The sequence below is a fragment of the Larimichthys crocea genome, chromosome XIII (assembly GCF_000972845.2).
Source record: "Larimichthys crocea isolate SSNF chromosome XIII, L_crocea_2.0, whole genome shotgun sequence".
NCBI classification, from domain to species: Eukaryota; Metazoa; Chordata; class Actinopteri; family Sciaenidae; genus Larimichthys; species Larimichthys crocea.
This window is the reverse complement of record NC_040023.1, coordinates 1,322,556-1,337,828: the sequence shown is the minus strand read 5'-3', so window position 1 is coordinate 1,337,828 and position 15,273 is coordinate 1,322,556. Positions and strand designations below refer to the sequence as shown.

General features: G+C 39.4%; 1 protein-coding gene across 5 annotated transcripts in view; it reads right to left on the bottom strand.

The window, feature by feature from the left end:
* Window positions 1-15,273, bottom strand: part of csmd3b (CUB and Sushi multiple domains 3b) — a 326,622-nt gene that overhangs the window by 140,967 nt on the left and 170,382 nt on the right. For 4 of the 5 annotated variants that reach the window (XM_027286357.1, XM_019254824.2, XM_027286358.1 and 1 more), the window contains exon 5: window positions 13,812-14,019. In XM_027286357.1, the coding sequence (XP_027142158.1) occupies window positions 13,812-14,019 (208 nt within the window). The remainder of the gene's footprint in view (window positions 1-13,811; window positions 14,020-15,273) is intronic. The other variant, XM_027286359.1, reaches the window with a different exon arrangement.

Sequence of the window (15,273 nt, the reverse complement as noted above, 5' to 3'; positions counted from 1 at the left end):
CTGTGGCTTGGCCCAACTACACAACGTGCTCCAGTGGTGCTTCAAACTCTGGCCTGGTCCCTCGAGTTTGGCTTAGCACCACCTGGAAAGGTTATTTGCTGTGGCAACGGAAAATATCAAATTCCGCTGCCCAGCAACAGTGACCTGCAAAAACACTGCTTCTGCAGTGATGGCATGTGTTCATTGCAATTAATGTCTGACAGTGTTGTTAATACCAAAACAATGTTTCATAAGTCACGGAGTCAACAGAGCTACGGTTTATGCTAAAAATGCCTTTATGCACTGCAGCCAGCACGTATTCAAAATTTCAGTGTTATAGACTTTCACCAAAACATAAACAAGTAAGTAGTCAAACGACTGAGAAATGTGTTTTTGTATGTCTGTAAGTCATTGGATGACAGTTGAAAAATACAAAGATCCAATGTGTACGAGATAAATAAGACTTAGCTCTGTCATGAAGCTCTGTGTAATTAAGTGCAAAAGTTGAAGATGCCTCAAAGCCCTAGAGTGAAGTGACCTATTTTTGTTTTGTTTTTTTATCCTAAATGACTATGTATAACGTGACTTTGTTTGTATAAACACTATAATCTAATTATCATACACTAATCTAATTATAAACCATACTTTGATTCCAAGAGTAATTAAGCTGTTTACTTGCGTAGCAGTGGAGGATTTATCTTAATATACCCATCTTAATGCAATCTTGCATAGTGTGTGTTGATTGAATTAATTGTCATGTGCCTTTTACCTTAAAAGCAAACAATCAGAAACCACCTCCCAGGCGTTCTCAGCAGCTCTGTTGTGACAATTTTGCAGTTTGTCCATATGAGACATTAATACCAGCTGTGAAAAAAAACAGTAGCTCTAAAAATGACACTCTCATATTCTGGGCAAGCTGCTCATCTTGGAAGACCTCACATGGACAGGCTTAGTTGGCGTACGGTGTTTACATCTCTGAGCAGTCTTCTTATAGCAATACTAGTTTGACACTTCTCCACACATCTTAATCCTATAGTGAACACTCTTTATAGCCTAAATTATCTGTCAGATAAAGTTTCTTTTCTTTGTCTATCTCAGTCTGTCCTTCTCTGCCTTACTCAATCTCTCTCAGTGTCTTTGTCTCTTTCTTTCAACAACCTCTTTCCTCACCCATGAGTCCCCCTGATAGCTTTCTCTTCCTGCGTCTTCCCCTCCGTTCCCTTTATTCTTCTTTCCACCTCTCTTCTCCTGTCAACTCTCATCTTGCCGCCCCCTTGTCCCTAATTCTGCACCTCTGCTTTCGTCTCCTCCCCACCTCACCTTCTTACCTCTCATCTCTACTTCTTCTCTCCTGGCTTCTCTTGTCACCCCAATTGCCCTTTCTGCTCCTCTCGTCTACCCATTCCTCTCTTGTCTGCTGTCTCTTTGCCTCTCTTGTCTTCTTCTGCGTGACCTGACACTGCCTTCCTAAAACACCATGACACCTCACTCGCTGTCCGCTCACTTTGCCTCCACTCTCTCCTCTCCTCTATGTTGGCTCCAATAAATAACAGGGTAGGTTCCCAAAAGATTTTAGTAATTTGTTTCAAAGGCTATCAAAGGTGTGGGTTAATATTGTGGTAAATTTGCTTAGACAAGCCTAGACAATAGACTTGTAGACCTAAATTATACTTTGGACCACCAGAAATTGGATTTAAAAATTGATGCCCCCAGAGAAACAGTGTGAAGGTCACTGGAATAACCTATAAACCCAATGTTGCAAATAGAGCCACAGGAAAACAGTCTGCATCATGAACTTGTTTACAAGCTCTCAATGAGAGTCATTTGGCCTATGAATGTGTCTGGTAATGGATTCTCTGGAGTCCTCCCTGACTCTGAAATAAGTGGTTGATGTGATTTGCAGCAGTTCATTTTGGGAAAAAAAAAAAAAAAAGCAACCACAGAAAAAAATCTCACTCCACTGTGATGAAGATAGCCGCTAATTCTGATGCAACAACGCTGGCTACACATTGGCGGAGCAGTGCAGTAGAAATTACAGCCACATTTAACAGAGTTTATCTATCTCAATAAACCTAGAAAATGAGAGTAAAAAACATCATCAAACCTTGGAAGCCGTTTGTAGTTTTTACATTTTACTAGCAAGTCTTTGTAACTGGTGAACATAACATACTACTGTATGTGGCTCAGGATTTCTTAAAGAGTACCTTAACACCAGGCTGTAAAGCAGTATCTAACGGCTATCTCTGGCTGGAAGTCTTAAGTCTCTTTTGCACCTGTAATAACACGCAACAGTGATGTACACATCTATAACACTGAAGCAAGGTGAGAAGTTAAACCACTGGAGGTCAGCAAAAAATAGACCTTTATATGCTGCAATATTTTCAGTGTTTCAGCAAAATACATCTCAGCTGTTGTACTACTGGAAAATTATGCAATTTACAAATGCTGACAGATACCGCTGTCCATCAGCAGGTGTAAACTGGCATTACGGGCATGTAAACTGTTATTTACCGGCCCTGTTAGGCAGACGTCATGTCAGAAAACAACCTTTATAGTAAGTGTGCAGGTTCGCTATTTGTAGCTAAATGATTTTCTCAAGATAATGTTTGGCCTCGTATAGTTATGTGCCAGGTTGAAAATATCCAGATCTATGCACTGCTTCAATTTGGTAGTTTCACCAGCTTACACACACACACACACACACACACACAGGGGCATTTTCCTCTAAATGAAGTTCTGCTTACATTCAGCTTTTTTTCTCATCAAAAAGCTTTGTGTGTATCCTTGAGGCACACATACATTCATTTATAAAACATATGCAGGCCCAACTTATTAAAAAAAAAAAAGAAAGAAAAAATGAAAATGTTAAACCTGCATTGTTTATGCCAATTTCTGCTAGCTTGCCATCCCTGTACTTTGCTGGCACATAGCCACTTCCCTCAGCCAGTTACCATGCCTGTCGAGCAGTCACATGGTGTGAAACCATTGGCACAAAGAGTATCCCATCATCCTGCGTGTACCTGTGCATATGTATTCTCTCACGCTTGAAATACATATAAAAGTGACCCACTCATCAAAATGTAGCCCCAAAGTGCTGCTAGTGTTCAAACGTTTAAATCCTGAACACAAAGGCTCTGCCTGCTCAGCTGTTTCTACAAACAGGGTCACAGTCATTACTGACAGATACTGGGATGTGGACTTTGATTCAAAAGGTCTGGAATTGCTTTGCGTGTATTTAGAAGTTTCCTTGTGTCTTCAGATACATATTTAAAATAATCTGATATGTGTGTTTGTTTGTTGTGTGTGTGAGGAACAGAAAAAGGGTGTATGCTTGTGTTCAAGGTCAACGCTCCATTTCCTATTCGGGATGGTGCTGCTATCCCAGCATCCTCTCTGCCAGCAGCATTGATTAGCACTCGGCAAGCATAACATCACGCACTCGCGCACACACATACACACCCATGCCTGCACACTTAAACTCTCTCTGTCTATGACACGCAGCTTTTTTTGCGTCTCTCAAACAAATGGTAAGAGCTAGAAAATGCTTTACTGTTCAGATTCCTCATGCAGAATCACACACATGCGATGTGTTATGATATTTGTATAGACTAAGAACAGATATGGACAGGACGGGACAGTACAAAGCTGAGCCAAGCGAAAGAACAGACCAGTTTCAACACTGCACAGAATGAGTAAATTTTGATTGATGATGTTGGAGAAATTGGGTTTGTATCTCTGGGACTAACCTGGACTCATTCCAATCGTACAGTACTTAGCTGTTTCTCTCCATTAAATCAAACAAAATCAGCAGGATGGCCATATCTGTCACAATGCAGCCAGTAGACCAGGTACAAGATACTTTCTTACTTTCATCATGTAAAAAAACAAGCCCCTAACCCACACAGAACAAAGTGAGTGTGCAGTGCCAAAAAACTTACAAACCAATAACATGAATAAAAGAATCTGCACAGGCCAGACAAAAAATCTAATCAAGCAAATAAGCCAAACACCTCTGTGTGTGGACCATGGGTGTGTAAATCCTATTATGTTAAAACTTACTTATAAATCCTGGAAAGATTACTTTCTGATTATATTCTGCAAAAGTACATGCTGTAATATGTTGTTTGCAAGCCCTTTGTCAGTCATAATTGCCCCATTCAATTATTAAGATCTTGTGTTTTGATTCACACCTGTCTGCCTGCATGTGTTTGTGCATTGTAAATCAAAAGTGTCTTCAAATTACACCCATATGGTCTAATGGGTGCCAAACACATTATGAGCTATTGAGATATTACATTATTTGCCTGTGAGATTCTTCACATTTCTCTGTGGCATTGCAACTTTACTGTTTCATGTGTTGCTGTACAGTTCCTAATGTGATGATGATGTGTTGGTGTTTATCAGAGGCTTCACTATATTGCTGAAGTGAAGTAGGAGGGTTGAGGGGAAGGATTTAATCTTGCTCTGTGTCACTGAAACAGATGTTGTTATGCACCCTTGGCACATGGTGTTAGCTGCAGAAACACCGAGCTCACTAAGATGACTCAGGACATTTACAGATTCCACAATATGTGTAAAACCTATTTCATGTGCACATCCTGAATCTTAATTGCAGAATATTTTATATATATAGACACACACACACACACACACACACACACACACACAGACATGTGTAGTGCATGTATGTATGTATGTTTGTATGTGACATCAGAATTAACTGTCTGCTAAACTAACTTGTCTGCAGTGATACAATTTTGGTCACTTGGCGACAAAGCTTCGACTCCAGCTCAAACCTGACAAAATTAATTTTTAGTTGCTCTAAAAAACAAATCCTCGACAAGCGGGAGATTGGTAGATGACAGACTTTGAAAAGCCCAGTCCACCATTACCATGAATTTGGTGACGGGCTGTCAGTAGGTGCACCTACAGTAAGAGACCTAAACCAGCATGCTATATCCTAGAGCCATGGTGGGAGAGACTTGCAAGAGAGAGAGAGACAGACAGACAGACAGACAGACAGACAGACAGACAGACAGACAGACAGACAGACAGACAGACAGACAGATAGATAGATAGATAGATAGATAGATAGAAAAGGGGGAGAGAGACAGAGAGAGAGAGAGAGAGAGAGAGAGAGAGAGAGAGAGAGAGAGAGAGAGAGAGAGAGAGATCATTCTAACTAAGCTCTACTTGGTTTCAAGGGCAACTGATTCTGAAACAACAAAATATAAAACTTGTGTGACTTTGTGTGTGTGGTGGATTACAGGCACTTAGCTCACAGCGATATACTACTCTCATAAGCACGAGCACACCTCTGCGCATACTGATTAGACACAAGTGTTTAAAAGTGTGAGAAGGAGAGTCTCCCTGAGTATGCATGTTTGTGAATGTGTGTCTATAAGGAGTGACAGTGTGTGTGTGTAAACATGGATGTAGGTTATGTTATTGGTGTGTATCAGACTGTTGTTGTCAGCCCCACAGCAACTGATAAACACGTAAAAAGTTCTTCCACACTCTCATGTTAGCACTTTAGCCATTAGCCTTTACTGCTAATTGCCACTGGAAAGTAGCATTTTAGCTGTTAGCTTCTTCCACAGATTGCCAATGGAAATTTGTTTATAGGGATGCACCAATGCATCCTCTGAACATCGTCATCAGCTGATGTTCGCCTCCTCTGCCATCGGCCATCTGCAAATAAAGATGACATTCACCGATGATTTTGATTTACATGCCACATGAACGCTGTGCTGAGGAGAAACTTTTCTTTTTTCCTTTTTTTTGGAGGCTCCGAAACCCCACTGCACATGTCTCTGGCACGTCCGCAGTTTTGGTCCGGCCTGTGCGACTTCAAACTCCACCGGGAGCGTTTCCGAAGCGAGCGTATAGCCCGCCAGACTTTGTTTACTTGTTCAGATTTGCCCATTTTCCCGGTGTATGTTCTTCTAGATATGCTTCTACATGTGTAAATATGCTACATAGTTAATTAGTTTCGCTTTTACATGTGTAAATATGCTACATAGTTAATTAGTTTCGCTTTTGTCTGTTTTTATGACTGGCAGTTTGCACAGGGTATTTTATTTTGAAAATCCACTGGATTCTCTATGCTTTTTCTGTGCTTTGCTTCCACCCGACAAAAATAGAACACACGCATATTCAACACATAGCCGAGTGTAGCAACGCTTCTGGGACGCTTTGAGAAAGATCCACGTCTATGAAAGTAGATTAGTGCCATATATCTGAAGAAGAGCAGACTATGATTTGCACTTGTAAAACCCGTAATTCGCAACTTGTGAATGCGCATCTCGCAACTTGTGAACGCGCATCTCAGAGTTTGTAAGTGTAACTTCAGATCCACACATCTGCAAAAAGCAAACTGCAAGCATATTTCACAACTTGTGAAAGCGCATCTTCGAATTTGCACTTGTAACTTCAGATCTGCAAAGCTGCACAACATGATTTGCATGCGCAGGTTCCTATTTGCTCGCTCAGTTGCGTCATCCTTCTCACGTGATTTTTGGCACGATTCACTCGGATGGATTTGAAGGAAACGATTTGCGCGCAGAGACCAGGAATGCCTGTTCTACCACTCTTGTCCAAGAGGTGGCAGTGTGGTTATTGGATAATATATCAATAAACGGCTCAGTGGTGGTGGTGGGTGGCTTGGCCATAGACAATTATATAATAACGCCCGCATTGAAGCGGGGGTGGGTTCGTTGTCGCGATACGTAAACGGCGCCGCCGTAATTGGTTTTCAGGGCAGATCGGGCCCCGTAAACTAATATCAAGGAAATTGGACTGGAACTTCATAAGCCCCTTTCTACAAAGTTCCTTAAGTTAATGTCCTCTTATACACCCATTCCACACAACACTAATATATCTGGGAAACAAACATGCACCAAAAACACGTATGTAAAACTTATTAAAGTGATGATTAGAAATTTTACTCCTTATGTAAAAGCGACCAAACCACGTAAAGTATTTTTCCTAATGCCTGAATGTTTTACAGCTACTAATGTGTGTAACACGGCTGTTACTGGTTAATTCTGGGTCGTAAAATAACCACATTCCTTGAATGTTAGATGTGACTGAGGGTTTTTCTGAATAAGAGCACAAACACACACATATATGTGGTGTGTGTGTGGTGTGTGTGTTGTGTGTTTGTTGTGTGTGTGTATGGTAAGATATAATAATATATATATAGTATGTGTTATATAAGTATATGTATGTGTGTTGGGAGTGTGTGTGTGTTGTGTGTGGTGTGTTGTGTGCTCTTTATTCAGAAAACCCGTCATGTCACAACATTACATTTCAGGATGTGGTTATAATAGAACAGATGTAAAAAGACAACACAGATTAAATGTTATATATAAATATTTTTTTTTTCAAATGTCACAAATATTTAAATCATCACAGTAAAACAGTGTTAACCACACACATTAGTAGCTGTAAACACTCAGCATTAAGAAAAATACTTACGTTGGTTTGGTGCTTACATAAGGAGTAAACATTTATATCATCAATTTAAAAGTTACATACGTTGTTTGTTTGGTGCCTTGTTGTTTCCTCCCAGATAATTAGTGTGTTGTAGTGTGTGAATGGGTGTATAAGAGACAATTAACTTAAAGAACTTTGTAGAAAGGCGCTTTATGGAAGTTCAGTCCCATTTCCCCTTGTAGTAGTTGTACACCGGCCCCCCAGAATCGGCCCCGACCAATACGGCGGCCGCAGTTTACGTATCCGCGATCCAACAGACCAACCCGCTCAATGCGGCGTCTATGTATATATGTCTATGGGCCAGCCCACCCACCACCAACCACTAGAGCCCGTTTTATTGATATATTATCCATAAAACCACACTGCCACTCTTGGACAAGAGTGGTAGAACAGGCATTCCTGGTCTCTGCGCGCAAATCGTTTCCTTCAAATCCATCCGAGTGAATCGTGCCAAAAATCACGTGAGAAGGATGACGCAACTGAGCGAGCAAATAGGAACCTGCGCATGCAAATCATGTTGTGCAGCTTTGCAGATCTGAAGTTACAAGTGCAAATTCGAAGATGCGCTTTCACAAGTTGTGAAATATGCTTGCAGTTTGCTTTTTGCAGATGTGTGGATCTGAAGTTACACTTACAAACTCTGAGATGCGCGTTCACAAGTTGCGAGATGCGCATTCACAAGTTGCGAATTACGGGTTTTACAAGTGCAAATCATAGTCTGCTCTTCTTCAGATATATGGCACTAATCTACTTTCATACACGTCGTGCAGTTTGCAATACTTGTAACAAAGAAAAAACATCAGCATTGGCCATCGGCCAAGTTGTTATTTTAAACATCAGCCCAGAATTTCACAATCGGTGCATCCTTATTAGTTTATTAGCACTTAGGGTCGTGAGGCAATTGCAGCATGACCTAGTTTTCAGAAAGACTATTCTGCCACAAAAAGGGTCAGTGAAACAGCTAGTGCAGCCATTTGCTTTTAAATGCCAAATGTTCTTTAATTACTTTGTCTGGAAAAAGTGATCAATATAAAAACATATGTTGTTCAGTTTTAGCCAGGTTACCTTTGTGTGAATACTTGACATTACCATGAAGGTTAATGGATACTTAAATAGTAGAAGATTCTAGTGTTGAACTTCTAATGGAAGCAAGCAAAGCATTCACTTCAGATTGTCTAGGCATGAATGTGCCCATAATAAATAAAGATCTCATTTGCGTCGTTATAGTGTTTGGAAATGATGTTGTGAATCTTGGGACTTCCCAGGGACACTCTCATTAGCTAAGTCATCCTCCAATGCATCCCTAAGATGGCAGGTAATCTTCTAAATATTTATCTGTCTTCCATTTTGGAATTTACTTTGGTTATAACATAAAAAAATGATACGAAAAAACACATTAATGAACAACACAAAATAAAATCTAATCAAAGACTAAGAACAACACTGTGTCAGTCATTGTAACATGGTACACTGTAACAATAATGACGATGCTCAAAACTAAAAGGCACAGAGACAGAAATAGATGTGAAATGAATTAGAAGTGGCATGCATAATATATGATACCATTTGGTAGTTTAGTCTTTAATAATATTATGTTACAAAGTTATTATAGGTTTTTTATTTAACTTCATGTGAAAAGTAACTACAGCAGTAACTAAAGCTGTCAGATAAATGTAATGGGATGAAGTATGAAGTAGCATAAAATAACAACACTCAAGTAATGTACAGTCGTCCCTTGCTATAACACGGTTTACTTTTCGCAGACTCGCTGTTTCACGGATTTTTTTAGTGTAATTTTGCATGCTTTTTTTTACAGCGTACTGTAACAGTATGAACGCGCATTGTGTTCTGTGTCCTAAATTGGCTAAGGGAGAACCACACTTGTGTTCTGCGTCCTGATTAACTAAGGAAGTACTGTACAAAATGCGTGTAAAAAGGTGTATAAAAGTGTGTGGTTAGGGGTTTTACGGCCTTAAAACAGGTATAATAATTGTAAAACTTACTTCGCGGAATTTGTTTATTGCGGGTTATTTTTAGAACGTATCCCCTGCGATAAACGAGAGACCACTGCACACCAAAACTGTACTGAATTAACGTACTCAAGTAAACATGCTTAGTGCTATCTACCATACCAGGTATGGGTTGGCATGTTTGAAAATAGTAGATGCAGAGAAATAAAAATACAGATGACAGCTCCATACAATAGCTACGCTCAGAAACGAAATGGTTTCCATTAGCATCACAGGAGAACAAGCTTCAGTCTCTTGTTTTGTATGCAGCACCTGGCCATGGTTTTCAATGTGCTCATGCTACCTCAGAGGGGCCTTGGGAACACACCAAAGCAAAAGACTAACGACAGATTAATGCCAGTTCAGACAGAAACAGCTGGGCCAGATTTGCTGTCTGCTAAGTGCTAACAGCACTAATGGTCTATCGTCAAGAGCATCTCAAAACAATGTCCATTTGATCCATACCTCTTAAAAGGTTACAATCTGCTTCACATTCCTCTCTGATAATAGAAATAAGACTAGACAATCACAACACTTTAAACTGCTTACAAAGAAATCACTTATTGCTGAAATTACGAACACACTGTATATCAAAAAATTGTCATTTAAAGTGTTTAGTATGCTACCTGCTCAACTGTTTAAATGTCATTTCAATGTGTCTCTTCCTTCCATAATCATCATCGTTCCGATAAGACAGATAAAGAGGTTGTTTACAGAGAAGGGGGATGGAAACTGTATATGTGTTTACAGAGTCACTTTTTGTCAATATCAAGCTTCAGGGATTTTCATGGGAACAAAGAGGACAAATATCAAATGATGCCACTGTATACACACAGAAAGAGTATAGACATGGTATGGTTGCACAACAAAGCCATGCGCATGCAAACGAGCACAGACAAAGGCACATGTGAATGAAAGTATCAATTGTTGGTCTCCAATCATTGCACTAAACCTGACCACAAAATCAATTTTATTTAATTTCCAAACAGTTTCAGCCCCTTCTAGAGCTGTAAAAGAATAAACACAGATCCATCTCATGTAAAGTATGAACGTCTCAGATGGGGTCTAAGTAAACGTATGGAAAAAGCACACAAGGATAACTTTCCCATTCCCATAAGTTACTGAACCCAAACTATTGTTAAATTCAAACTGCTATTTGTCTGGTGACCAACCAAAACAATATTTAATTTACAACAATATGAAACAAGGAGAAGCTGGAAACGCCTCACATTTGGCATAGTTACTTTAACAAGACAAAATGCCGTCGGTTATTTTCCCAACATGCTATACTGCACTTACATCGTGCTGTGTGAATGTACAAATAAAAGAAGCCATACACAAATTATACCATCTGTATCTACTTGCACCCAGCTATAATCAAGAAAACGCCCTTTCTGCCCTGAGAACAGGCTGATTTCTTCAAGTCATGAAATAAATGCACTTTCCCAGCACACATCCATGTACAGTACTGATGCAATCTGCAGCACATTTCTGCAAATATACTGTTCAACCTAATTCCAGAGGTACTGCACTGTGTTGTTATGAGATCTTTGTAGGTTATGGAAGTAACTAACATGAATGTTATTCCTGGATATGATAAATGTTTTCTGATGTGGAGGCATTCACCTGAAAAAAGGCAGCCGTGAGGGGATGCACCTGGAATGCCACAATGCCTAGGTACAGTCTGGCATTTAAACAATGCTAAATTGGTACTACAGGGTCTAGTGCAGCGTAGTTAGTGTCAAGAAAATATTCTCCAGACAATTACCACACCCCCAGCAGCCTGTACCATTCACAGAATGAAACAGTCCATGGGTTGAGACTGTTTATACCAAATTCTGACCTTGTCACCAGGATGCCTCAAAAGAAACTGGATATTTTAGACTGGGGAACATATATGCACTCCATAGGGGGTTCATTTGATATTAGGCCAAGTGTTGTTTCATCTTCATGTTTGACAGGAGTGGAACCATGGGTTGACTTTTGCAATGTTGCACATCCACTGCAAGGCTTAAAGAGTTGTGTTTTTTGCAATGTCTCTCTGAGCATTGCATCATCTCAAGTCTTTTCATGACTTTTTCTGACATTTCTGATGAACAAGACACAGGAGTACTTTGTTTTCTTCCCAGGCAGAAAGCCATTAAAGTCATTTATTTAAACCAGGTGTCTTGTGCATTTTAAAACTGACTTCTATAATTGTGTGTGGCTCACTGAATAGAACAAGCTGTTTGTGATCACACTGTGCTTAATAATATGGATAATAAGGCTGATACAAAACATTTGTTAATGTGTATATGCCAGGCACTGTCAGTTTGAAATTGTGATTTGTTTCTGTGTCCTTTCTACTTAAAAAATATGTTTGTAGGCAAAATCCTATATATGTATCTTTCTAAACATTTATTACACTGTGCAGTGCTTCGACTCAAAGTTGTTCAAAAGCAATGAGCTAGAATAAACCTCTGACTTTATCTAAGGTCAGTTTAGCATCTTCAGTTATTCTCAACATCAGGGCAAGTTGGTATAAATTTTGCTCCAGGCCTTACCTCTGAATGTCACTGATCTCCTCTCAGTACAAAACTACAACTATAATATCGGCCTAGCTGCTATAGAAAACACCCATGGCACTGTACAAGAAATATCAACACATGGACCTCAGTGTCCTGTATGAGACCCCAGAGTTAATTCAGCAAGTAAATAACTGCACTGCGATACATTACACAAGCCAAGACACCGGTCAGACTAAATCACACAATACCCGTCAACACCACATTATCCCCCAAAGGCCAACAATTCCAACTCTGAGCAATAAATATTGGTCGTAAATACTCCTAAGAAGGTGATTTTTCACAGTAGTAAGGTTTTGTATTTGCCCCAGTTCAAAATGAAAGCTTGATACAAATTTTCTCAATGGCCTGCACATATATGATATCTGGAGTCACTGAGTGAATTCAAGCATCTTTAGCCAAAAGTTATCACTGGTGATTACAAGTGACATTATTTGATCATCTTTTACATGTATGTTTACAAATGTACATAGTATTACAAGTATAAAATACAAGTAAAATTGAATTAAGCAAAAATTAAAGTTGGCCTTCAACCTTTACTCCATCGGCCACTAACAGAATAAGATATGTGAATAAGATGACATGAAATGTGACCAGCAGGGCCCGTTCAGTTACCAGTGAGAGCTACTGGTGAAAGCTGTCAGTTGTTGAGAAGCAGTATTCAACTGCTGTCTACCCAGGATCCTGTGTTTCTTTTAACATGACTGCAAGAACACACACATGCACACACGCAAAGACATATACACTTGGGTACGCGATAACAAGCAAGATGATGTGCACATGTATAGACACACTAGCGCGTTCCTAAAAGCGGTTGCCTGGCCATTATTGCTTCCAGATCAATTACACACGAACACACTAATATCCCTGTCCATGATTAGATTCAAATTGGTTACAGCAACAGCAATGGTTGATCAATACCCTAATTTACCAACAATCAATGAGCCGCGAGGGCAATAAAATATTGTTATGAGTGACCCATCTGAAAACATGTGAAAATAATAAATAAACGGGGCCAACACATACACTGATCACACTTTTATTTATTTTTTCCATGGAAAAAATGCAATACTTGATACAAGAACAAGACATAAAAAATATACTTTATATCTGTAATAATGTTTTCATTTTATTACCTGTTCTTATTTGAGTTCTAACTTATCTTTATTACCTGTTCTAACTTTTTATCACTGTACTCCAAGTGTGGTTAAATTGTTCCATAAACTCAGCAGTTATGTGACTATACCATCTTTGCTGAAATGCCAGGTCACAAATGTCAACTGAATCCATTCCTTTTTTTTTTCAAAGTATGGATTAGGAGCACAATCATATATGACACAAGCACCCCTAGCACAGTGAAGATCCATTGTAGCTTGTTATCCCACTCACTGCTTTGTTTCCTGCTGCTGTGATAATGGATATTCACACAAGGCATTTTAATAATCAGACCACCAGGTCTAAACCTTAATATCTTTCCCTGAAATTTATCGTGTGACATGCACGTATTTTTCATATTCACCATTCGGCTAATTGTACATCTCTTACACCTGGAGATATACCCTGTATCCTTCGTAATTTAACACTGAACCATGACTCGTACCTCCTACTTCAATTCAGAAATTACTCTAAAGCATTAAATTCTGAATCTGACACAGATAAGTGGACAGTTCTGTCATGTCTACATCATGAAATTTCCCAGCAACACAATGACTGCGACATACATATATGAACGTATGCATAAATGATGAACAGAGTGACTCACCAAATGGTTGGTGGTTCAGATCCCTCTACTTCCAGGTAGTCATACTTCTCCTCTGTCTGGAAGTCTGTAAAGATGACAGAGATGGTGTCTCCAGGTTCGGCCAACAGGATCCAAGTACAGTCGGCCTGGTTACCATAGTTGCCGGGGTAACCGGGACTGGTCACCACCCCACTGCCGCCCCTCACAGTGCCCCCACATGTGTCCTCAGCTGTCAATCAAATCAGAGTGACAAATAGAAAACCTGGGTTAGGGAGAGGAGGAGGGACCGAGGGGCGGACTTTTTTTTTTTTAAATTGAATTTCTTGTTTTTTGGATTTGGATTTTCACAGCTTTATGAGATAGGGTGGGTCAATTAACAAATGTATCAATTCAGTTTATTTACCAAATTAGCAATTAAGATCTACTTTTCAATAGTATTATTTCCCAACCACTCAAGTAGATTACAGGTCAGCCAGCCCGACTCCCCACCTCTCTCCCTCTATAAGGTGATTTTTCTTGGTTACCTTAATTTTAGTATATTACAGGGACACTGTTTGCTCTCAACTCCTAATGTTACTTTGTGGCTTGAATGGTTAGAAATGAATGACTTTCTCATGACACATAAACTGTCAAGTCATATTAGCAAACCATATTGTGAAAATATGGAGCTCTTGGATCTCACTTCAGGTATGAAGTAGATTTTTTTTAAATAGCATATACGTGATACTATGCAAACAGTCCATATTTTGTGAACTGTCAGTTCTCTGCCATTAAGCCAGTAGATTTTGGAGAATGATGCTGTTTTGTTTGAGCCAGTTAGAATCAGGGGTGGGGATTAGGGGTCAGGCTGCAGTTCCTGTCACACTCAGAGCTGCTCCTCTCCTCCAATAACAAGGTAAGTTTTCCTTTTCTCCAATCACAGAGCTCCGCTCTCGTCTCCTCCAATCGCCACCAAGGAACTTTCAATTCGACTGTTTCCCAATTGGCCGGTTTAGTGTCAGTCTATCAATTAATGCTCAATTAGTTCCAAAACTTCTGATTGATAGTAGTATTCATAATTGATAGTAGTACTGATTACTGTATAACAGATAAAGACACATGGATTGCGCTGTGCACACGGCATAAATTATACACATATAATTTATACAAATACACTCACAGAGAAAAAACATACCACATTGGATCTTGTTGTGTCACTGGGACATTGGCTGGATGGCAAGTTGATTAAGAAGACTGTGCTCAACTCACTTTTTTCAAAATACTGTTAATATAGGTGAATGTCACACCTGATCTATAGAACTATATCCTTTTATTGTCTTAACATGAAATGTATTTATCAAAAGCAAATTGAGCCCAGTCATGTATCCATTGCCCCAGTGATGAAAGATACAATGTTGAACCTTTTTTTCTGAGAGTGTACAAGTCCAACTGTAAACATGGTATAAATTATACCTGTATAATTTATAGTTATACATAAAAGAGG